Source organism: Anolis carolinensis, unplaced genomic scaffold, assembly GCF_035594765.1.
Source record: "Anolis carolinensis isolate JA03-04 unplaced genomic scaffold, rAnoCar3.1.pri scaffold_8, whole genome shotgun sequence".
Classification (NCBI taxonomy): domain Eukaryota; kingdom Metazoa; phylum Chordata; class Lepidosauria; order Squamata; family Dactyloidae; genus Anolis; species Anolis carolinensis.
In genome coordinates this window covers 5,451,360-5,476,174 of record NW_026943819.1, presented here as the reverse complement: position 1 = coordinate 5,476,174, position 24,815 = coordinate 5,451,360, and the positions used below count along the sequence as shown (strand labels likewise).

The window sequence follows — 24,815 nt, the reverse complement described above, 5'->3', positions numbered from 1 at the left end:
TCAGAAGCAGAGCTGAGCTCAGAGGATGAGAGTCCAGGTGGACAGACTAATAAGCTGTTAGATAGGAAGTTCATGTTCCGTCAACACAGAGTTTCTCAGGAGAGTTAGCGAAGGTCAAGATGCGTGTTAGCCAAAAAGTCCGTTTCAGTTTCTATGGGGAGAAGGCATGATTTTTGGTCTATATTAGCAAGATCAGAAGGCTTTTTGGCTAGTCTGAGAATACATCTTTTGCCAAATCAAGCCTGCTAAGGGATCTCTAGTTCAATGTTTCCTGTTGCTCCTGTTGCTCATGCTTCCGAGTTCATGAATCTCATGTTTTGGATTTATTCTGCTTTTATATTCCTGGTTTCTGATGTTAGTCTTGTACGTTGAATTCTATGGACTATTTCTGACATTTAGACTTTGCTTTTTTATACTATTTCGCTGAATCGCTTTTCATATGTATTCTTCAATAAACCACTTTGCTATTTTACCTTGAACTGGAGTGTGTGTTAAGTACAGAGGTGCTTCCCAGCCTTGGAGTACAACAGTAAGTGTTTTCTTTGCTCCTGTGGAATTGCAGCATGAATGCAGCCATGGTGATAAACACACCTCTGTTTCCTTTCCAGGACATCAGGCTTCAGGAGGATTGAACACAAGGTTACAGAAGTGCCTGACAGCCACCCACATTATGCCCAAGAGTTATATCTTCTGCTCAAAAGCTCCTCAAGGAGAAAAGAAAGAGTCCAGTGGTTGCTCTGGCAAGAAATGGAGGAAAGGTCTGGCTCTGAAAGCTCAGAGCCTCCCAAGCAGGTCTCCTTCTGCCTGCTCCACAGCAGAGACTGATGGAAGTAGTGACCAATTTGGGATTTGGGATGGTACCCGCTCTCAGTTGGAAGAAGACGATGGGTTCCCTCCTGACTGGAGTCCGCCGCGGATTGATTTCATGTATGAGAATCCTCCTCCTTTGAGCCCTGCTCCTGGGCCTTTGTCTGCATCACAGAGCTCCGGAGAGATGCCAGATATCACCAAAGGGCTTGATAAGTTGCCACCAAGGGAGTGTGCAACAGTGGCCTCCTCTCCAACCGAAAGCCATTTGCTGTTCCTTGAGGAGTCTGTCGACATGCAGGATGTGGTGCATGAAAGTGAGGAAGTGGGAAGTCCAGACCGTCCCTTGAGCAACTTGTGTCCAGAGGGAAATGAGGAGCAAGAAGGTAACATGTTTGAGGACCAAAGCCCGGCCAATGACCAGATGGCCTTGGACTTGGAAGATCATCCATCATTACTATCTCCCATCCATCCGCTGCCCATTGTCCATGTCAGAAGCAGTATCTCAACCACCTTGGAGGAGTTTTCAGGGGCCCCCAAGGGGCTGGTTTATGAATCAGATGCAGTGGAGGAGGAATCGGGGCCAGAATATCCCACTGCTTTCATCCCAGTGACCTTATCCAGGATGTCCTGTGAAGGCAGTGCCTCTGCATCCATGGATGAGCTTTCTGGTGGGTCTGAGGGGTCGGACGTGGAGGAAGACAATGATGACGGGGACCTCTTGCCCCTTGAAGAACTCCTTTGGACCAGCAACACAAATTCAAGTGCTGTAAAAACAAAAACAACGGTAACAGGATGAGTCTAAGATAGTGAAGGGATATAAATGCATATATATGGCTTAGCTATCTTGCTTGTGTCAACCTTATTATTTATTATTTACAGTATTTATATTCCGCCCTTCTCACCCAAACTTGTAGCAACTGAGAGGTGAACGTTTTCCTGGCAAACTTTGTTCAGAGGCAGTTTCCCATAGCATTCCCCGCCTGGTTGAGTTTCAATGTCCTCGGTTTTATATATATTATTTTTTAATATGTTTTATCAGAGTCTTTGCATTTTATGACATTTTTTGTCTTTATTTTGTTGGTCGTTATTTTGTTTATTAAGTTATAGTTAGGTTGTTTATATTGTCTAACGTGCTTTGTATTGTTGTAAACTGTCTTGTATGGTTTTCTTTGGACATTGAATGGTTGCTATGTGTTTGGAAACTGCCTTGACTCCCTTCAGGGAGATAGGGCGGTCTATAAATAAAGATTATTATTATTATTATTATTTTGCCCAGTGATGGAGTGGAGATTAGCACCTTGGTCTCCAGGGTTCTAGTTCAGCTCTTAGACTATTATCTCCAATTGACTCTCATTAACATGCTAAGATCCTATCTCTGTTTCTCTCTTTGCATCTAGTTCCTTTCACCAGAGCAGGATTGTTTCCTCAGCAATCTGGACAAACTTCTGGAAGAGAAAAGGTAAGGTGCCTACAGGTACGATTTGTAATCTAAAGGTGTCGTGAGCTGGGCCTCTGCCATGAAACAGATGGGTTTTGGAATCCTTGTTTAGAGTCTCCTGTTGTTGTTTTTTAAAAATACGGAATCATCATCCCAGCTAGCTTGCATAATTAAAATAAGACTCTATGGGGATTGCTTGCCACATTGCAAAAGTAACATTTTGGGGGCTCATGCTGTTACTGTAGAATTAGTGATGATCCTGATGAGGATAGCTGTTCAACAGTATATGCTGCTTTGGAGGCTTCTCTGGAGGTACTGAAGCAGAGGCTGGATGGCCATCTGCTGGGAGGGGTTGGATTGTGCCTTCCTGCAGAATGGGGTTGGACTGAATGACCTTTTGGGGTATCTTCCAGCTCTATTAGAATACAGTCTTCCTGGTCGTCTGGTGGCGTCTCCTTTTCTGGAGGTCTTTAAACAGAGGCTGGATGGTCATCTTTCTTAGATTGTATTTTCCTGTTCGGCACCACGGGTTGAACTGGATAGCATCCAAAAGAGAATAGTCTACATACCACAAGACGGTCTGGGTCGCTGTGGAACAATTCTCCCATAGTTTCTGCTTATTGCTCAGAAATGACACCTTGCAATGGTAACAGTTTTTCATTTTAGCTTATTATTTCCAAGGTCTGGCTTTCACGCTGCTGTTTGTTTTATTGTCCTTTAAGAGAACAAACCTGGGAGGAGGAAGAGCTGGAAAGAAGTGTGGGGGAGAAACTGCGGCTATCTAGTTCACCCAGTTCCATGGAGGTGGCCAAAGGGAACACGGCCTTTCAGTTTACAGAGGCTCACAGGTAAGGAAGGGCACTTCCTCTGACTAGCTGGGCAGGAAGAAGGTGGTCTTGGAGTTGGAAGCCTTCAGCTCCTGCCAATCGGTGCTTCTCCTGTTCAGTCTCATAGTTAATGCAGGTTTTGTAGGCTATATTTCAGATGGAAAGAGTTGGCAAAACGATCTATTGAATCTTCCTTCTAATCCCATTTCATCACATTTATTAAATTCCACTGAGTCCTACATGTAAAATATGGTAACCCGCTATGTTCATCACATTAGGTTGGATTCAAGTGTAGGGTTGAGCATTCTTTCCGTATTTTAAGCGTGGGGGCCAGCATTGTTTTCAAACGTTTCAGGAGGTAGTGGGGAAGGGGATTTTTGGGGAATGATCGGAATGAATGGTCAATTCAGTAATGTGATGGCATGCATTGCTCTCAGGATTAAAATGAGATGTTTTCCCAATTTGCAGGAGGAGAAATTGTGGGAGGAGCCATGATATCCTTGTTAGGGAAAGTTCCAACCCACTTTAAATACCATTGTTGTTGTTATTGTTGTTATTACTACTGTTAGGCCATGTCTCCTTGCTGTGCAGTCCTGGAAGCCATAGTTTTCCAAGGTCCATACCCTTTTCTTGGTGCATTTACAATGTGGAATGAATTCCCTTGCATCCCACTTTAAATGGTATGGCTCCGTGCGATGGAGTCCTCTGGGAGTTACAGTTTCCCAAGGTCCATACCCTTCCCTGGGTGCATCTACACTGTGAAATAAATGCAGCTGTACCTTACTTTAAATAACATAGCTCCATACTGTGCAGACTTGGGAGTTATGGTTTTCCAAGGTCCTCAACCTTCTCTGTGGGGCAACCAAGAGGGGGGCAGGGGAGAGGGAGGAAGGGAGAGCAGTGGTTGTTGGGATGGAGGGATGGCCTTTCATCAGTGTTTGGACAGAGCAATAATGGAGCTGCGCCAGGATGAAAGTCAGATATTAACACCCACACACCAGACACTCAGCTATTTCTTTTTTGGCCTTTTTCTTCTCACGTGTCCCTTATCCTCTCCTTGCCTGGTAGCCCTTCTCCTGGGGGAGCTTAAAAGCCATGTTGCAGGGCAGGCGAGGCGATTTTCCGCCCGGCTCTCAATATTGCTGCGTGGCCCAATCTCTGCATCTTTCGGAGTGAGCAAATGGCTCACTCATTGTCACCCATTATCCCAGCAAGGGAGCAGGCAATTATCCGAAGGAGACCTGGCGGAAGAGTTATTACTGTGCGTCCGGATGTCATGAAAAGAAAAGTGGCTGGCAGAAGGGGAGGGAGAGCAGTCCGGAGGGGACAGAGTCAGGAAAGGTTGCTCCCTTTTTCTTTTCTTTTCTTCTTTTTGGAGATCAAAAGCAGTTAACCCTTTGAGAGAGGCGGATCCAGTTTCCACAGAATGTGGAGCTGATATACTAATCAGGTGTTTCTGTTACATAGTCATCCTTTTTATAAACGAGCCGAGAAAAGGAAGTAGCAGAGAATCTGTATAAATCTATTTGCACTTTTCTGGCCCACTACCCTTTTTAGGAGCCAACCCAGGTTTTTATCAAAGTGTGCTTATTGTTTATTGGTATATGTGATTTTATTTGTTTATGATTTGTTTTTATTGCTGAGTTTTATATTGCTTATTGCCTGGGCTAGGCCCCATGTAAGCCGCCCCGAGTCCCCTCGGGGAGATGGGGCGGGGTATAAAAATAAAATTATTATTATTAATCTTAAGAAAGAGCAAATGTGTTGGTATGATTTTTCCAGGCTGTATGGCCATGTTCCAGAAACATTCTCTCCTGATGTTTTGCCTACATCTCTAGCAGGCATCCTCAGAGATGTGAGGTCTGTTGGAAACCAGGCAAGTGGGGTTTATATATCTACAGGAGAAAGAACTCTTGTCTGTCTGAGGCAGGTGTGAATGTTGCAGTTGATCACCTTGATTAGCCTTTAATGGCCTTGCATATTCAAAGCCTGGCTGCTTCCTGCCTGAGGGAATCCTTTGTTGGGATTTGTTGCCATAGATGTGGGTGAAACATCAGGAGAGAATGCTATTGGGCGAGTGGGTTTATTAACAGAAGCAGAGTAACAGCAGCGTGACCCAGCACCAATAGCCAAAAGTGATAAAAAGAACAAAAACACACAGACCGATGTTATCTCTTCCTTTGGAGGCTTTTCTTTATAGCAAAATAATATGGTTGCACTATTTACAAAAAACAAGGTTTCTACAACACAAAGTTTTTTTATACTTCCTTCTTTGCTTCCACACTGGGCAGAGGTAAACAAACGGTAAGCCCAGCTTACCTGTCCAAACGTATCTCCCTCTACGAACCATCACAGAGATTAAGATCATCTGGGGAGGCCCTGCTCTCAGTTCCATCTGCTTCGCAAACACGGCTGGCGGGGACAAGAGACAGAGCCTTCTCAGTGGTGGCCCCTCGGCTATGGAACTCTCTCCCTAGCGATATTAGATCCACCCCCTTCCTTCTAATCTTCAGGAGGAAAGTAAAAACTTGGTTATGGGACCAGGCTTTTGGAAATAATTTAGTGCAATAATGGACCTAGCATATGTGAATTGAATGCGGATTGGCCTCGGACTACGGTTTGGATGATGTGGTTTTAATGTTGAATGCATTGTTTTTAACTGTTAATAATGTATTCAATTTAATTTGATTTATTTTAAGCTTTTTTGTATTTGATGAGGCATTTAATAGTTGCCATGTGTAAGACACCCTGAGAAGGGCATGGTATAAATGGGGCAAATAAATAAATAAACATGGGAAAAAAATCTGCAAGTGCAGTCTGTGGGTTTTATGACCCACAGTTATGAGAACTGTGCAAGCAGGTTAGGGACCTAGATAATTTGGTCCGTCAATCTACTCAGCCTTTGATTCTCTTCCCAGCCTCAAACTGCCAAGCTCATTCAAAAAACATCAAGCAAGGTCACTAATACAAATTGAGTCTTTCATGCCACTGGACGCTGACATTTGACCGTGATGCCAACTAGGGCGCCCTGACCTGTCTGCTTGATGACAGTGGCTCAGCTCACAGCCGTTCATTTAGCCCAGAGGCGAAGTACGCTTCCCCCCCCCCCCCATTGGGACCTGGATTCCAACATGGGGAAGCCCTACCTCCCAGCACTGTGTGTATTGGTGGTGGTGGTGGTCTTAAGGCCTGAGGAAGGCTCAAAACAAAGCAGGAAGGGTCAGATGTAATTCTGTTCACCATTCTCTCAACCGTAATGGAAAGCACTTTTCTATGCGAGTCTGTGCAGTAGACACAGTCAGGTTCCCAAGTTGCAAGCCAGAAGTCCTTTCCATCCAGGGCTCCTATCTTTGTTCATTGATCTCTTGTTTATTAATATATCTCTATCTCTATCTCCATCCTTTATGATGTGATTTCAGGGCCAGTGTATCAATAAAAAAATAAAACAGTAAACAGTTTAAAACAATTCAAAATCAAAACAATAAAACATCTTCATGCTTAAAATGGTAAGGTAAAGGTTTCCCCTGATGTTAAGTCCAGTCGTGACCAACTCTGGGGGTTGGTGCTCATCTCCATTTCTAAGCCGAAGAGCCAGTGTTGTCCGTAGACACCTCCAAGGTCATGTGGCCGGCATGACTGCATGGAGCGCCGATACCTTCCCGCCGGAGCGGTACCTATTGATCTACTCACATGTTTTCGAACTGCTAGGTTGGCAGAGCTGGGGTAACAGCGGGCGCTCATTCTGCTTCCGGAATTTGAACCTGGGACCTTTTGGTCCGCAAGTTCAGCAGCTCAGCGCTTTAACACACTGTTCCACCAGGGGCTTAAGGAGCCCCCAGATGGTGTAGTGGACTAAGTGACTTGAAGGTTGGGTTGCTGACCTGAAAACTGCCAGGTTCAAATCCCACCCGGGGAGAATGCGGATGAGCTTCCTCTATCAGCTCCAGCTCCATGTGGGGACATGAGAGAAGCCTCCCAAAAGGATGGTAAAAACATCAAAAACATCCGGGCGTCCCCTGGGCAACATCCTTGCAGACAACTAATTCTCTCACTCCAGAAGCGACTCAAGTTGCTCCTGACACGGAAAAAAAAAAGAGAACATAATAAAACAGCTTCAGAGTCTGAAAGAATGAAAAAGCAACTATAAGTGGATGATCAAGAATGCTTGGGACCAGAAACATTGGATTTTTGGGGGCAATTTTAACATGCCCATGTTTGCATATACAGTAGAGTCTCACTTATCCAACACTCGCTTATCCAATGTTCTGGATTATCCAACACATTTTTGTAGTCAATGTTTTCAATACATCGTGATATTTTGGTGCTAAATTTGTAAATACAGTAATTACTACGTAGCATTACTACATATTGAACTACTTTTTCTGTCAAATTTGTTGTATAACATGATGTTTTGGTGCTTAATTTGTAAAATCATAACCTAATTTAATGTTTAATAGGCTTTTCCTTAATCTCTCCTTATTATCCAACATATTCGCTTATCCAACGTTCTGCCGGCCCGTTTACGTTGGATAAGTGAGACTCTACTGTACATCCGTAATGAGCCATCTTGGAGAATTCATTTATATTTCATATCTATTTTAGCCTGGAGGTGATTTTACACACAATATTTGTAGTAATGTGCATGAATAAAGTTATGTACAGTGTACCATCAGATAGCAAAGATGCTACTACCTTAATGCCGGTTGAGGAAGTGGTTTGAAATTCCGGATAAGAGATTAATTGCAACTGATGAAAAGACATACCTTGACATGGCGCGCCAGAAAGAAGCCAGTGCTGGCTTTAGTGGAACCTCCAAGGGGAGTCTTCCCCGGCTGGGGGGTCTCTGTGGGGAAAGTTGTCCCCTCCCGTGCCCTCCAACCTATACCTTACGGTTCCTTCGATTTAACCTGGATCTGCAGGCGCCCCATGTAGCCAGAGTTGTTTTCAGGGAAAGATCAGTGCACCATTTCTCTGGCAAGTGTTGTTTAAAAGCCCATAAGTGGGAGCGTTCAAGAGCCCTGCTGGGAACAGAGATTAAGGAAGAAATCAATCCAGTGGTTTGCTCTTAATCTTCCCCTCTTGCTCCAGCCACCGAAAAGCTGTTGCTGCAAGCAGTGGATAGGCAGGCAAAAGCAGCCTGGAAATCAGGGCCGTTTATCTGTATCATTTCATTTTATTGGTGGGGCGCTCCAGATCCGTCCTGCACTACTTGCCTGGAAGTAAGTCATGTTGCTCCCAGTTTTACTTCCAGGCAAGCTTGCTCAATGTTATGCTTCCGTTTTTAGGGACGGAGTTAGTCTTAAAATACAAAAAAGGTTGAAATTATGCGGCACCAGGGTTATAGCTATAATTAGCCATCCACATTTGCTGTGATTAGGGGTAAAATGGGAAAAATGCAAATAAAACAGCTTTTTAAAATCTGAGATTCAGAGAACATAAAATATATTTATAGGATTACGATTTCTGAACAAGCAAACTTTCCTAAATTCCTATGAAAGTAAACAAACTATGCATTTCGTATTGTAAGTTTAGATTTTGAAACCAAAGTTGGGAGTTGGTACATTTCTACTGACTCTGACTCCACCCAAAATTGCTTCCAACTCCAATTCTGCATCCTGCTGAGAAGTCTGGGAGTTATAGTTCAGATACCTCACTGGAGCCAACCTGGCCCAACATTTTCTGCCCAAGTGGAGCCTTTGGTGAAAGCCTAAACCTTTTGATATGTGGAAGCAGGTGAGATCAATTGGAGATAAAGTTGACTTAATATTATGTCTCTAGAGGAGTAGAGGCCCTGAAGTTCCTGCCTGGTGCACCGTCTCCTTTGCTCTCATGGCTCACAAGGAGTCAGGGGTGGCAGGAAATGTCCAGTTATCCCTTTCGTACTCTGTTCTGGGCTTTTCTCTTTTTCTCTGAGCTTCTTCTCAAAGACTACTTTTCCTCCTCTTCCCAGGTTGATACTAGAGAAGTTCCCCATGAATCGGGGCAGCATCGCAGCCGTACACCCCGGAGAAAACATTTTTGGGCTCTCCCCGTCCTCTAGGACAGCTCTGGCTCTGGACATCACTGGGCTGAGGCCACAGAATGAGCTGGAAGGACTTTTCTTCAGGTGAGCTCCCTGTAATAATGGAACTCAAACTAGTCTGGAATGCCCCTGTTTTCTGAGTGTTGTTCTTTATATACTGTCCTGATTTTAGAGTTTTTAAATACTGGTAGTCAAAATTTGGTAGCGGAATGACCCAGTGATTCCGGCCATGAAAGCCTTCAACAAGTACATTTGGTTTTTCTGCTCAAAACCTCCATCTTTTCTGCTCAGTAAACTGTACAGTCGGCACAAAACCCACTGTTTTCTATGCAAAAAAATGTATGTGTTCCTTGAGCTGGGAAAAACACTTGTATTTCTGAGCAGAATCATTCCCCAGAACAGTACACTTTGCACGAATACTGGGACAGTTTGCACAGGCCTTGTGCTGCTGCAACAAGGCTTTTTGACACTTCTCTTTGCTGGGAAATGGGAAGGAATTAATACTCTTTCTATTCTTACTCTCTCCATGTTTCCCCACAAAATTGCTGTGTGTTCCAGATTGCTTTTTGCAGTGATGAAGAAAGAGTGCCACTTCCTAAAGGTTTGGGAGGAGGACATAATTCACCCCCTCTATCCTACTAATCTGCCCACTTTCAGAGCATTCCTTCCCTGTGACCTCTGCTAGGCGATAACCTTCTCTCAGCTCTTGAGATGCATTCCCATGGCCCTCCGCTCCCCTCATTCTCCTGCCTGCCACTTGCTGAGTGTTTAACTGGCTCCAGTAAGTGATTTGAACATTGTGGACACAGCCCTCGTGTCGCTTTCTCTGCTGCTGTCGCTGGAAATGGAGGACCTGCGGGCAGGAAGGTAATTGGCTTAAAAACAGCTTAGGTCTGCTTCCGCTGCCGCTGCCTTCGTCTCCCCTGCCAGCATATTATTTAATAAGAAGAATGAATAATTAATGGCACTTTGCATCTCTGGAACAGTGTTGAGTCGAGGATCCCATGAAACATTACACAGTCTGATTAATTAAGCCTCTGTGAAATTTGGAGGCCACAGAGATGTGGGAGAAAGCACAGGGAATCTGTATGGGAAGGCGGTTGGAACCATGCAGTGGAGTTGGACAGAAGACTCATCCTTTCAGCTTAAGAGTAATAAGCGGAAGGCAATTTTGCCTCTTCTTTCTTCGACAGAGCAGCTAAATCACAGCAGCTTGGTTATTAAACTGTGGTCAAGGCTCAGCAGAGGGTCTTAGGCCACTTCCAGGCAATCCCTGGGACCTTTATTAAAACATAAAAATAAACACAGGAAATTGCTGGGGAGTGAAGAAAACAGGTTGTGTTAAGTTGGAGAAGGACTGTGTCACCACAGGAAGAATAGGCAACCTCTTTTTAGAAAGTAGTTTGCAGCATCAGCCTTCTTCAGATTCATGTGGCTCCTAGGACAGCAACAGTGTCAAAAGGAGGCCGACCAAAATGGCCCAAGGTCTGGAAACCATGAATTCCTCTGAGGAGTCCCTTGAGGAATTGAAAGGTGGTCATGTTGAGGAGGGGGCAAGCTTGTTTTCTACTTCTCTGGAGACTAGCGGCCCGTCCAGACAGTACCTTTATCCCTGGAGTTTCCACAGCAAACAGGAGTATGGCCAGACACCACGAAAGCAATCGCTACAAAAGGCAAAAAAATGCAAGATTTCCAGGTGTGGGAATATCCCAGTTTTCAGCCGAATGTGTGGATCTTCGCATGTCTGAGTGTCCTTGTAATTGGAAAGCATGGGATTTTTTATCTGGATTTGTTCCCGAGTTTCGAATGTTTGTTCCTAGATGATCAGTTCCTAAAAAGAAGGTGACACTTGAGTGGAAAGCAAAATCTTTGTTCTGGAAAGAAGAACTTTATCTTTCATCTGTTTAATGAATTTGTGGCAGAAAAACGAAGTACCTGGGGTGCAACAAGTACTTTCACAGTAGGTAGTACACAATGAAACAGGAACAGGCACTTTCAAACCAGGAACAGAATGTCATTATTATTATAATTACTCAAACCTTGTTGTGTGGCCATCTGTGTAAACAGGTTTCATGATGTACTTGTGAAATGCAACAACAGGATGATGCTGCCAGGTTATACATGTCAGTTCCTCATTGGGTGTATGCTGACAATAAGGGTAAAGTAAATGTAAAGGTTTTTCCCTGACATTAAGTCCAGTCGTGTCCGACTCTGCGGGTTGGTGCTCATCTCCATTTCTAAGCCAAAGAGCCGGCGTTATCCTTCCTATGATTAACCATATCTATACCTCACCTTTATGCCCTGTTTGAAAACAGACATGCTCCATGCATGTGCCTCTCCAATCCCCTCATTGGTATGTAGGGAGTGGCATCACATAGCTCAACCTTGTGAATATTCTAGCAAGTCTTTGGAAAGGAAAGTAGGTTACCTGTCATGCCCGGCATCCCTGTGATAAATGGCGACAGAGTGCCAACACAACATCCTCCCCCAACAGAGCGGTGTAGTGTAGCGGAGGAGCCACCCCCAGAATGCCAATGAAGGCACAGGCTTTGCTCTGCTGAAGGGGAAGCGAGGGGAAGTCTTGAGCCTCAGGTCGCACCAGCTCCCTGACAGTAATTAGCCCGCTTTGGCTCCGTTAATTGGAAAAGATGCACAGCCTTGTAGGGAGTGGATGTTAGACAAGGGGCGGCCGTGTTGTTGTTGTCTTCCTGGTTGTGAGCAGACAGAGCATGACAGAAGCATGGAGGATATGTGTTCAGAAGCAGGAATACCCGATAGATGTCCACAAAGCCACAGGTGAAGGTAATGCTATGAAGGGATTCTGAGGGACCCTTAGGACAGGCTTGTCCAAGCTGCTGTCAATGGACTGCTTACAGCCCAGGACAGCTATGAATGTGGCCCAAAACTAAATTGTAATCATACTTAAAACATGATTTTTTTGGGCAACTCATTCAATAATAGAGTTAGAACTATGAAGAGCTGGGTATGTTTAGCCTGCAGAAGAGAAGGTTGAGAGGAGACATGATGAGGCCATGGTTCAAGAAGTGAGGGGAAGTCATAGGGAGGAGGGAGCAAGCTTGTTTTCTGCTGCCCCGGAGAATAGGATGCGGAACAATGGATGCAAACTTCAGGAAGGAAAGGAGATTCCACCTAAACATTCGGAAGAACTTCCTCACTGTGAGAGCTGTTCAACTGTGGAAGACACTCTCTCTGCCCTGGAGTGTGGTTGAGGCTCCTTTGGAGGCTTTGAAACAGAGGGTGGATGGTCTTTGAATGCGATTTTTCTGCTTCTTGGCAGAATGGGGTTGGACTGGATGGTCCACAAGGTCTCTTCCAACTCTTATCATTCTATGAATCTATAGTTGTGCTTTTGGGGCAAGGAAATCTGGAGAAGTAACCTTTCCAGTTCATAGTTTAGTAGGCCCTCCACTTACGGACTTTGCTAAAGTGAAAACATGAATAAAAAATACTATTCACCTGAAAGCACATCTTTTCTTCCTGCTTCAGCATGGCTGTGCTTGGCCCCAAGTCCTTCCTTGAGTTCTGCGAGCTGCTATTGGATTCCCTTTGAACAAGAACTGGCCTCATTCAGAATGTGGTATCCTGCATCAAACCATTTATATGGGGACTCCACCACTGCATTTAGTTTCTGACCTGTCCTATATTTACATGCCCTCTTGGGCAGAGGATAAAGGCCCCTTGATTCCATACGCTGCAAGGCAAGATTGGCACTTCATCAATCCTGCTTTCTGTCCAGATCCAATCTGTGTCCCCTGAGGGGTTGAAACCGGGACAGAGGGGACACAGGCGATGCACTGAAGAAGCCTTGCTCAAGGAAGATGATGGCACTTGAAACAAGGAGCACAAACCCTGCGGCAGGAATTTCAACTCATTCGCTTGGCCCACAGAGACACAACCTGCCAGACGGGAAATGGGGCACAAGGGATCCCTGTCTGAGGGACTCCCTCATCTTCCTTTGGGCTATGAAGTGTAAGGTTGCAGCTGGTTGACCCTGTAATAATGGGTTGACCCAGACAGATTTGTCTGGGTGAAAATAGATGTGGTATTTTAAGAGACTGTGGAGCCCTTTCCTTACGTCCAGTATAATCCAGTGCGATAGCTTGGCTTCAAGACAAGACCTTGAACATCTGGTCTGCCACATTTATGACGGAAACAGAGTGACTTGTGGTCAGTGAGCATTGGCTATTATCTGAAATTATAGGAACTCACTTCATTCTGCCGTTTCTTCAGGGTCTTTTCACTGATTGATTGTCATTGATGACTGAAATAAATACAATTGACCCTGACATCCAAGGGTTTCAGGACCGGATTCACTGGATTTTCTTAGTGTGTCTGTAGATAGCTTGTAGGTTGTGCTTCTTCATCAGCTTCGTCATGCGGACATTGGTTAATATTTTAAAAACCAAATTCCAAAAATCAAAGCTTGATTTTACCATTTAATATAAGGACACTGGCACTGCACCATTGTCTGTTATGGGACTTGAATATCCATGGACTTTGGCATCTATGGAACTGAACCCTGGCGGATGCCAAGAGTTCACTGTATTTTCAGTTGTTTAAGTTGCCTTCGCCTTCTCTCCTCCCCAGTTCTCGATCCATCTCTTACATTTTTGCACTAAAGAAAGAAAAATATGTTTGCGTTTCACTTTTGCCTGTGTGAGTCTGAATGCCAACTCGGCTGTTCGGAGAATAAACTCTTTTTTCTAGCCAGCCAGAACCGGGAGCACTTTTTCTCTTCCAAATTTGCAGCGGATCCTGCTGAGGAGAAATTCATCAAATTGCCCAGACGCAGCCAGGGAGCAGAATGACAGCCTCGGGGCCCAGGGGGGAAGCATCACTTTGGATCATTATGTTCTGAGCAGCTTAAATATATTTTGTCCCAGAAAAATACGGCATCAAATGCTCGAGGAAGGTTTATTTGAAAAACAGTCGCTTTCAGCAGGGCTGCCGGGTTCTTTTAAAATTGTGTTTTCTCTTTAATGCACAGGACTCCTTACTGCATCTTTTATTTTCACTTACTGAGCTTGTATAGAAATTATGTTCAGGAGAAGCAGCCAGCTTATTTTTGTTCTCTTAGGAAGCTGTTGCTTTTTTCTGTTTACCTCTGACCTGATTGGATGGATGCATCCCTGAGCCCAAGTGGAAGCCCACAAATGGCTGTTCTTGCCCAAAGAAGGCCCAAGGGGATGCTTCCCATTGAAAGCTAAGAGCATAGATCATGATGAGACTAAAAAAGCGGAGGCTGAATCCTGTTGGCACCTGATGCATGCCTGCATTCCCCTATAGCAAGGGTAGGACGACTTAGTTTGATGCAGACATTCAGTTCCAAATGGTAGAAGCAGAGTTCTGCATGCAGTGCCATTGTTCGTGAAAGTACATGAACACTTGAGGTTTCATCACCTGTGTATTTGTCATCTTTGTTCAATTGTTCATCATAGCCATTCAGTGGAGAAGGTGCCGTTGCACATAGACACATACTGAACATTAGACACATGTTGGGCATGGATATGTATTGATGGATACATATTCCAAGTGGTTGCAAACATTTGCGGAGAGCTGTGAAACCCAGTTGGGCTAGAATCCAGAATACAGTTTTAAGATAATTAGACCCTCCCAATGAGAAAGCCTACAAGTAGATTCCCATCTATGGTTACCAGCAAGTGCAGAGGAGAGACTTCCTCTGATACTGGGAGTAATATATAACAGTCACATTGTGGTGTTGTGTGCCTTCAGATTGCCTCAATCTGTGCCAACATCACAGCAAACCACTCACAGGATTTCTGAGCATGTGTAACTCAAAAGCCCTGTGATTGGGTCGCCGTAGGTTGGCATAAGTCAGAGACAACCTGAAGGCACACAACACTCTTTCTGCGACTCTCCCAGGGTCACCCCTGGGTTCCTATGGCCAAGACTGGTTTAATCCCTGGTCTCAAGAGTCAAAATTCAATAATAATAATAATAATAATAATAATAATAATAATAATAATAATAATAATAATAATAATAAATCACACCTAGACACTTGAGAAGTGTCCGATGTGTGATCCAATTCAACAGCCAGCAGAGTGTCTCCTTGCAGCCCAGGAGCAAGCCATCAGAACAAATGCAATCAAGGCCAAGATCGAAAAATCAGCTGATAACCCAAAATTCAGACTATGCAAGGAAGCTGACGAAACCATTGATCATATCCTCAGCTGCTGTAAGAAAATTGCACGGACTACAAACAGGCACAACTATGTGGCCCAAATGATTCATTGGAACTTATGCCTCAAATACCACCTCCCAGCAGTAAAGAACTGGTGAGATCACAAACCTGCAAAAGTATTGGAAAATGAGCACGCAAAGATACTGTGGGACTTCCGAATCCAGAATGACAAAGTTCTGGAACACAACACACCAGACATCACAGTTGTGGAAAAGAAAAAGGTTTGGATCATTGATGTCACCATCCCAGGTGACAGTCGCATTGACGAAAAACAACAGGAAAAACTCAGCCGCTATCAGGACCTCAAGATTGAACTTCAAAGACTCTGGCAGAAACCAGTGCAGGTGGTCCTGGTGGTGATCGGCACATTGGGTGCCGTGTCAAAAGATCTCAGCCGGCATTTGGAAATAATAGACATTGACAAAATTACGATCTGCCATCTACAAAAGACCACCTGACTGGGATCTGTGCGCATCATCCGAAAATACATCACACAGTCCTAGACACTTGGGAAGTGTTTGACTTGTGATTTTTTGATACGAAATCCAGCATATCTATCTTATTTGCTGTGTCATAATAAATAATAATAATAATAATAATAATAATAATAATAATAATAGCGTGAAAAATGTGGTCAGCAAAGAATATCTCCAAAGGTTCAGAAAAAGTTTGAAGAGCAAATTAAATAGCGGAAATACGACCAAGGCTACCAACATCTGGGCCATCCCCTTCATCAGATACACTGCTGGAATTGTGAACTGGACACAAGCAGAGCTGGATGATCTGGACAGAAAAACAAGAAAATTGATGACAATCCACTACTCATGACACCCACGTAGTGATGTCAACAGACTTTACCTGCCCAGAAAATCAGGAGGCAGAGGGGGTCTGCAGGTGAAACAAACGATAGAGGAAGAGAAACATGCACTGGCAGGTTATGTGAAAGAAGGTCAAGAGCAAACATTGATGGAAGTCGAGAGTAGAAAACTGCTTAAAGTGCCAAACACAAAGAGTGAGTACTGTGAAAATATAATGCAGAGCAGAAGAGAAAACTGGCAAAAGAAGGCTCTCCATGGACAGTTTCTGGAAAACATAGAGAGCAAAATTGACAAGGAGAAAACATGGATATGGCTCACAAATGGAACATTAAAAAAGGAGATGGAGGGCCTGATTTTTGTGGACCAAGAACAAGGAATTAGAACAAATGCCATCAAAACTAGAATTGAAAAGTTGATTTCATATCCCAAGTGTAGGCTCTGCAAGGAACCAGATGAAACAATGGATCGCATACTCAGCTGCTGCAAGAAGATTGTGCAGACGGTCTACAAGCAGAGGCAGAATACTGTTGTTAGATGACCCACTTGTGCCACAAATACCATCTGCCTGCGACAAAGAATTGGTGGGATCACAAGCCTGAAAAAGTTACAGAAATTGAACACGTCGAACTACTTTGGGACATCCGAATTCAGACTGATTGTCAGGACCCAGGCTGCAGAGCACCAATAACCATGCGCAGAGACCAGAATCTATCTAATATCTTTATTAAAGGAATATATAAGGTCAATAAAAACAAGTGAAGAATATAGTTCAGAAGTAGACCTTTCAGGAAAGGTCAAATATAGTCCAGGAAAACAATGTCCAATATGAGATATTAAAGTCCAAAGTTATAATCCATTTCACCGAAACACACACTATTCGACAAGCAATAGTGTGGGGAACTGTCCATAGTCTTTGAGGGTTAAGGTAAATCCGAAGGAAACTGGAAAACAAGGCTTGAATCAGAGAAGCAAGGTCCGTGGTTTAAAACGCAAGGCAAGGCAAGACTTGAAACTTGGCAAGATCAAACTTGAAACAAGGCAAACATGAGTCAAAAACTGAGTCCATAGAAGTCCATGGTACAAGGCTGGGCTGGAAACTTGATCCGGGATCTGGGAACTGGAGTACGAAGTCTACACACGATCTCACTCCTCAAGCCGACGAATTGACTCCGCAAGGATTCCTTTGCGGGCAAACACCTATATAGGATCTTATTTTCCCGCCAAGGAACACTTTCTCTGGGGAACAAGAAACGAAACCTATACTGTGTCCAGATGCATGACTCCTTAAAGTTTCCCAAGGGAAGCAGACTTAATCAGCTAATTGTCTGGCAGCTATCCTGGCGCTCCGGCGAGTCGCCTCTCGAGCACCCCTATCTTGATTATAATAATCCCGGCGAGAAAATGGGGGAGATTTCTGCTCAAGGCTTGTTTGGCGGACTTCTTGTGGGCAAACATCTTGCAGGTGCAAGGGCTCCAATTCTGGCTGAAACGGTGGGAAACCCAAGTTTTCCTCTTCATCTGCCTCAGTAGTACCAGGAACGGGACTACATGGCCCATGAGTCATCACACTGATAGGGTTTTGAAGCACAATGCTCCTGACCTCATGACTGTAGGAAAAAACAAAGTATGGATTGTCAACGTTGCAATCTCAGGCAACAGCAGAGTCGATGAGAAGCAACAGGGAAAGCTGACACAATCCGAGGATTTAAAGATCGAACGGCAAAGACTCTGGTACAAGCCAGTCAAGGTGGCCACACTGGGTGCAGTGCCTAAAGATCTTGGCCTGCACTTGAAAAGCATTGGTGCTGACAAAATTACCATCTGTCAGCTGCAAAAGGCCACCCTACTCAGATCTGCACACATTATTCAGCGATACATCACATAGTCCTGGACACTTGGGAAGTGTCCAACATGTGATCCAATACAACAGCTAGCATAGTGATCTTGTTTGCTGTGTATTAATCTTGTTGTGTATCAAATAAGGATGATGATGATATTTCTACCCTGTCCTATCTCCCCAGTGGGAACTCAGGGCAGTAATCCAATGCTCCCCAATGTTTAAATTGATTCCTCTCTTGTGTCCACAGATCCCCATTCAACCGGCAGATGGTGCTCCTCAAAGATGGCGTCCTCAGAGTCCTGTACCGGGGAACGTCCAGGTGCCCCCATGCTGTCCTGCGTTGGTTGTTCCAGGTAGGTAGGCCATACTCAAGTTGCTTGCAGGTGGAATGCCTCGCCACTAGATGGCAAGAGTGCCCCAAAGGTCCACAAAACAAAGGCTCGTTCTCTATCCCCACATCAGTAGCCTGTGAGAAAATTGTTGAGTGCTTCCAATCAGACCATTCTTGATTCCACTAATGGAAGCAAGCTGCATATTTTTAACACAACATGGAAAAGTGACTTAATTTGCAGGACAACCCCCATTGCCTTGGGGCACTTAAAATGGGACACTTAAAATAGGGTTTAAGGGATGAACCTATGTAGCTGAGTGGCCTCATGAACTAGCAGCCATGAACTAGTAGAAGGCTACTTGATCAACAGGCACTGAGAAAAGTTAATGCGGTGATTGTCAATTACGCTTACCAGTCTAATCCCTGCATACTTTCTTGGCGGTAAGCGATGCTGAGCACACAGAAGCCCCTTCTCAGTAGATGTTGCGCTTGTAAGAGTCTTAAGGCTGTGTCAGTGATAATGGATGGGAGAAGTAATTTGTCATCTCTCTGCCAGTATCTCCAGAGAAGAAAAATTAATAATGGCCTAACTGTCAGTATTGACAGCCATCTCAAAAACAGTTCCCTGTGTCCCCATGCTCCACCCAAAACAGAAACACTGGGGTGTCTGTGGTGGAGGAAAAACAGAAAATCTAGGAGGAAATTGAGAGGCGAGCGGGATGGTGTTTTTGGAGGACATTGGCAGGGCTCTTGGACATTTTCACAGCACTTGCTATAACCTGCAATCTCATTGGAGGGAAGGCCATTGGTGTCTCCTGAGTAGTGGGAGATATAGCTATTTGTGGAAGTAGGAGCCTGTGTGTGTAAGTGGACACCCCAGCCACACCCACACACATTTATTATGTGTGTATATTATGTGTACAGATTTTCCACATTCAATGGTTCTGCATAGAATTGTGTTGGCCTAGAAATCCCTAGCAAGAATACTGTATAATTCACATTCCCCCATTTTCAGGTGTCTTGCATAGAGTTATGCTGGAAGACCTATAAATTCCTAGAGAAATTCTCCATAGCATTTTTCATTCACTTTTGCAGGAGTCCTGGCCCTCCATCCCCTTTGAAAGTGGAGGATCTACGGTACCATTTGCTTGTTATTATCTTAGGCCAGGTCTTCTTTTTTCATGGGGCACATTGTGAAGGGCTGGGCTACCGGCAAAAAGCCAAGATAAGTGATTCCTTTGCAAGGATCAGCTCCCGTGGCCTCCCCGTTCCCTCTGCACTTCCCGGCATATCCACCAACCTCTGGCTCTTTTCCAGCTTCCCTGGCTGAGGACGATCTCTTAACAATATTCTACACCTCCCTTTCCTTCCTGCCGCACATCCCGCCTGATAATAATGCCGTGCATTTACAGAGCACTCTTCCTTCCTCTCCAAGCACTTTAGCATCCTCTGATTCTCTCCTCTCCTCTCTGCACCCCAGGGATCTGGACAAGTTGTGTGTTTTTTTGATGAGGAATCCTTTCATCAGCCTGGGAGACTTGAGGCAAATGGCTCATTGTAATTGTGATGGTAGAAGTGAAGCTGAATCTCAAATGCCGCAGCCAGGGACAAGGGGGGGGGATGCAAGAAATGGGCACCAGGCTCACTCCCATGAGGCTTGAGGCAGCAGGGCCAAGAGGGCTCAAGCCCCTCCCCATGATCAGACTGAGGGCAGTAACCCCTTTGGAAATTTATTTTATTTATTTACAGTATTTATATTCCGCCTTTCTCACCCCGAAGGGGACTCAGGGTGTATCATATTGTACACATATAAGGCAAACATTCAATGCCATATAACATAGAACAGAGACAGAGACAGACACAGAGGCAACTTAAACCTTCTCCAGCTTCCAGCTTCCTGAGGGTATGCTTGATTCCGGCCACAGGGGGAGCAGCTACTTCATCATCCACTGCGATGGCAGTTCCTCATTCCAATGGTGACTGGGTGATTTTTATGATGTCATAAATTAGCCTCCCCACATATAAGTGGTACCTAAATTTCCTACTTGATAGATGCAACCTTTCGGGTTGCTTAGGTCAGCAACAAGCAGGGGCTATATTTTATTTTTTAATTGTCAGGTGTTCAGCCCGACACGGGCTGGCCTCAAACTCATGACCTCTTGGTCAGAGTGATTTATTGCAGCTGGCTGCTAACCATCCTGCGCCACAGCCCGGCCCTAGCAAAATGGACCACCAAGACTCCCTATGTGGTTGAGTTACTTCTGCAAGTGTCAATCGGAAGTGAACTATATGATCAAGCACGAAGAATTGCTAAGAGGGAGCAATGATAAAGATTTATCAGGAATGATAAAGATTCCCTGTGATCTGTCGTATGCACAGTCAGTTTTCTGTATCCATAGTTTCCATCATCTGGAAAATATGCCATTTTATACAAGGGATGCCATTTTATTATGCCATTGCATATATTAGAACTTGAATTTTAGTAGGTACAGAAACCAAACACAAGTACTGTACTTCCCTGGGAGTAAGCTTCATACGAGGAAGAATAGACATTGCACTTGTGAGAATGTAACTTGTCCAAGTCATCCAGCAGATTTCCATGAGCGAACAGGGATTCAAACACTGGCCCAGTACTCAAACCACAACACCACAGTGGCTCAAATTATTGCTAATCTATATTAATCCCAGTTAATATAGGCCAATACTTCAATCACTATACCATGCTGTTTCTTTTAAATAACCCCTGTTTCCCTGTCCAGAAGTAATGCATTTTTGTTACGTTTTCCTCCACAATCAAGGTGGCTAGACAATTGTACATGTGTGTATTGAGATAAATGCAGATTGAGCATCCCTTATTTGAAATGCTTAAGATGGCTTTTTGATTTTGGAATGACTCAATTTGTACATTTTGGAATGACTCTGTTTCAAAATCCAATTATCCCAGGGACAGAAAGTGAGGTAAAATCTTCTGAACAGTGGTGCAGACAGCAAAACAAAAACCCTTTCCTATGTTATGAAAACATGTCCCTATTCCGACTTATATACAGATTGAACAAGAACAAACCTACAGAACCTATTTTGTTTGTAACTTGGGGGCTGCATATATATATATATACAGTAGAGTCTCACTTATCCAACACTCGCTTATCCAACATTCTGGATTATCCAATGCATTTTTGTAGTCAATGTTTTCAATATATCGTGATTTTGGCGCTAAATTCGTAAATACAGTAATTACAACATAACATTACTGCGTATTGAACTACAGTAGAGTCTCACTTATCCAACACTCGCTTATCCAACGTTCTGGATTATCCAACGCATTTTTGTAGTCAATGTTTTCAATATATCATGATATTTTGGTGCGAAATTCGTAAATACAGTAATTACTACGTAGCATTACTGCGTATTGAACTACTTTTTCTGTCAAATTTGTTGTATAACATGATGTTGTGCTTAATTTGTAAAATCATAACCTATTTTGATGTTTAATAGGCTTTTTCTTAATCTCTCCTTATTATCCAACATATTCGTTTATCCAACATTCTGCCGGCCCGTTTATGTTGGATAAGTGAGACTCTACTGTACCTTTTCTGTCAAATTTGTTGTATAACATGATGTTTTGGTGCTTAATTTGTAAAATCGTAATCTATTTTGATGTTTAATAGGCTTTTCCTTAATCCCTCCTTATTATCCAACATATTCGTTTATCCAACGTTCTGACGGCCCGTTTATGTTGGATAAGTGAGACTCTACTGTATACACACACACACACACACACACACACACACACACAATGTCCATAGTTTCTTTACCTTTTGCCACACAAACACACACATCTACACACATACACCATGAGACATCTTAAACACCAAGTCTAAACACAACATTTGGGTTTTTTTCATATATACCTTATACACATAGGATGAAGGCAATTTTACACACACTACTGTATTTTAATATTTTTGTGCATGAAGCAAAGTTTACGTACACTGAACCATCCGAAAGCAAAGGTGTCACTATGTCAATGACGCATGTGGAAAAACCCGGAGTATTTCGGAAGTCCAAATGAAGGATGTTCAGACTCTACTCTGTTCAATATTTTTCTTGATCATCACTATTAACATATTTCCCAAAGATGTGTGTGAAGAGGAAGGGCACGGTTTGTGAAGAGGAAAAGCCTTGAACAGAAGAGGAGCACAGTCAGCATGTCAGGCCTCTCCCCTTCCCCTGAGCTAAGAATCCTGCTGAGTCCTATTAACAATTTCCTCTCCAGCAAGGTCTGTTTATTGTTTCTGCCGGAGGCTGGGAAACAGGCGCTTCCGGCCGTGGAAGTACAGTGGGCTTCTGTGATGAGGTCCTGCCCTGTCATGGGAAGGGTGGGATACTGTAACTGACTGTACAGGGAGAGTATCCCAAAATATCAAAATCCTCCAAAATCCAAAATCATCTACATAGTTAGCTAAGATAATAACGCTTTTGTTTTTTTGTTATTTATTTATTTATTATGTCAGAAGCGAACTGAGGGTCCAAGTTGTAATGTATTTGAAAACACAAAGTTTTTTTTAAACAACAACAACAACTTGGCATTATACTAAATGTATAGCTGGCCACTTGGAGTGCTTCTGATGTTGCTGTAAGAAGGTCCTCCATAGTGCATGTGGCAGGGCTCAGACTGTGTTGTAATAAGTGGTCTGTAGTTTGCTCCTCTCCACACTCGCATGTTGTGGACTCCACCTTGTAGCCCCATTTCTTAATAATAATAATAATAATAATAATAATAATAATAATAATAATAATAACTTTATTTTTATACCCCGCCCCATCTCCCCGGAGGGACTCAGAGCGGCTTACATAAGGCCATGCCCAACATAAAAATACAATAACAGCGATAAAACAGTAAAAAACAATTTTTCACATCAATAAGGCATCAACATCAGTAAAACAGTCATAAAAATCAGTATACTGCATAAAATATTATTATTATATTATATTATTATTATTCTTAAGGTTGGCTTTGCATCTTGTGCTACCAGAGCGCAGTCTGTTCAGTGCTTTCCAAGTTGCCCAGTCTTTTGAGTGTCCAGAAGGGAGTTTCTCATCTGGCGTCAGCCACTGATTGAGGTTCCAGGTTTTAGCCTGCCACTTTTGGACTCTCGCTTGCTGAGGTGTTCCTGCGAGTATCTCTGTAGATCTTAGAAAACTATTTCTTGACTTAAGGTGTTGGCGTGCTGGAAGATACCCAAATAGAGGATGGGCCGGAGATATCAATGCCTTGGTCCTTCCATTGATGATTATTTCCCGGTGGATATCAGGTGGTGCAGTGCCAGCTAAACAGCATAATTTCTCCAGTAGTTTGGGACGTAGACATCCTGTGATGATGTGTCATGTCTCAATAAGAGCCACATATATTGTTTTAACGTGGTGAGACGTAGCAAATTGCAACATGTTTTCTGGTGATTCAGTGTACACACATTCTGTTTTGTGCACAAAACTATTAAAATATTATTAAAGAGATAGTCTTTCAAAAATATCCAAAACTGTACTTCAGTACCCTTCTACTGCTATGGCTGCATCACATATAATCCTAGGATTTGAAATTTTGATATGGCACTATGATTGTCTGGCGGAGAAATCAAATGAAATCCAAATCTCAGGATTCCATGGGAAGTTGCCATGACAGTTAAAGTGGAATCATAGCGTTATAACAGAGTAGTGTGAAAGGACCCAAAATCTGTTTCATCCTGTCAGATATTGGAGGGATGGCATAATGTTCCCCCTAACTCTTATCTTCTTCACATCCAGCTCTTTCAAAGTCTTCTACTAAATAATAATAATAAACTTTATTTTTATATCCCGCCCCATCTCCCTGAAGGGACTCGGGGCGGCTCACAACAGGGACAAGCCCGAAACAACAACACAACATATTTGACAAAAACTTAAAACATTCCAACGATACACAAAATAAAATAATGGACAATACATTAAGATCCAAGCAGGTAAAATCAGAGTAATTAAAAGCAAAATTAAAACTTAGTTCCTAGATCTTTCCCTTTCTTGTTTGGCCAACACATTCAAATTCACCTTCTGACGCACAATACAAAATCTGCTCATCTTTTTCGCCCCACTGCTTTCGCCTTTGGTTCTAACTATTGATGAAACATGGTCTCAGAAATTTCTCTGGAATCAAACATGGGCCCTGCGCTGAAAGAGATTCTGCTCCCATCACTCTATATACTTGGTTTAAGCTAAGGTTGCATTGATTTATTTTAGCAGCACCATTGATCTGACAGAACTGGGAAAAATTACTTGGAAGCACATACTGGCATGTTCAGTTTTAGCCACTTCTCACAGTTCAGGAGAAAAGGTCTCAGTGGCCTTATGCAGCAACAGCTGGGACTGACCTTGGGCCTTTGAATTGATCTACCCAAAAAGCAAAACACTCGCTTGTGCACAGTGTCTCACCTCTCGAGTCATTACGGCTTAATCGTCTCAATCTATGG

At 43.5% G+C, this 24,815-nt stretch overlaps 1 protein-coding gene across 1 annotated transcript in view; it reads left to right on the top strand.

Moving 5' to 3' along the window:
* fam178b (family with sequence similarity 178 member B) overlaps positions 1–24,815 on the top strand; it is a 159,970-nt gene that overhangs the window by 5,456 nt on the left and 129,699 nt on the right. Inside the window, exons 3-7 of the mRNA XM_062961255.1 lie at positions 609–1,594; positions 2,208–2,269; positions 2,971–3,096; positions 9,026–9,181; positions 18,229–18,334. Of these exons, the coding sequence (XP_062817325.1) occupies positions 609–1,594; positions 2,208–2,269; positions 2,971–3,096; positions 9,026–9,181; positions 18,229–18,334 (1,436 nt within the window). The remainder of the gene's footprint in view (positions 1–608; positions 1,595–2,207; positions 2,270–2,970; positions 3,097–9,025; positions 9,182–18,228; positions 18,335–24,815) is intronic.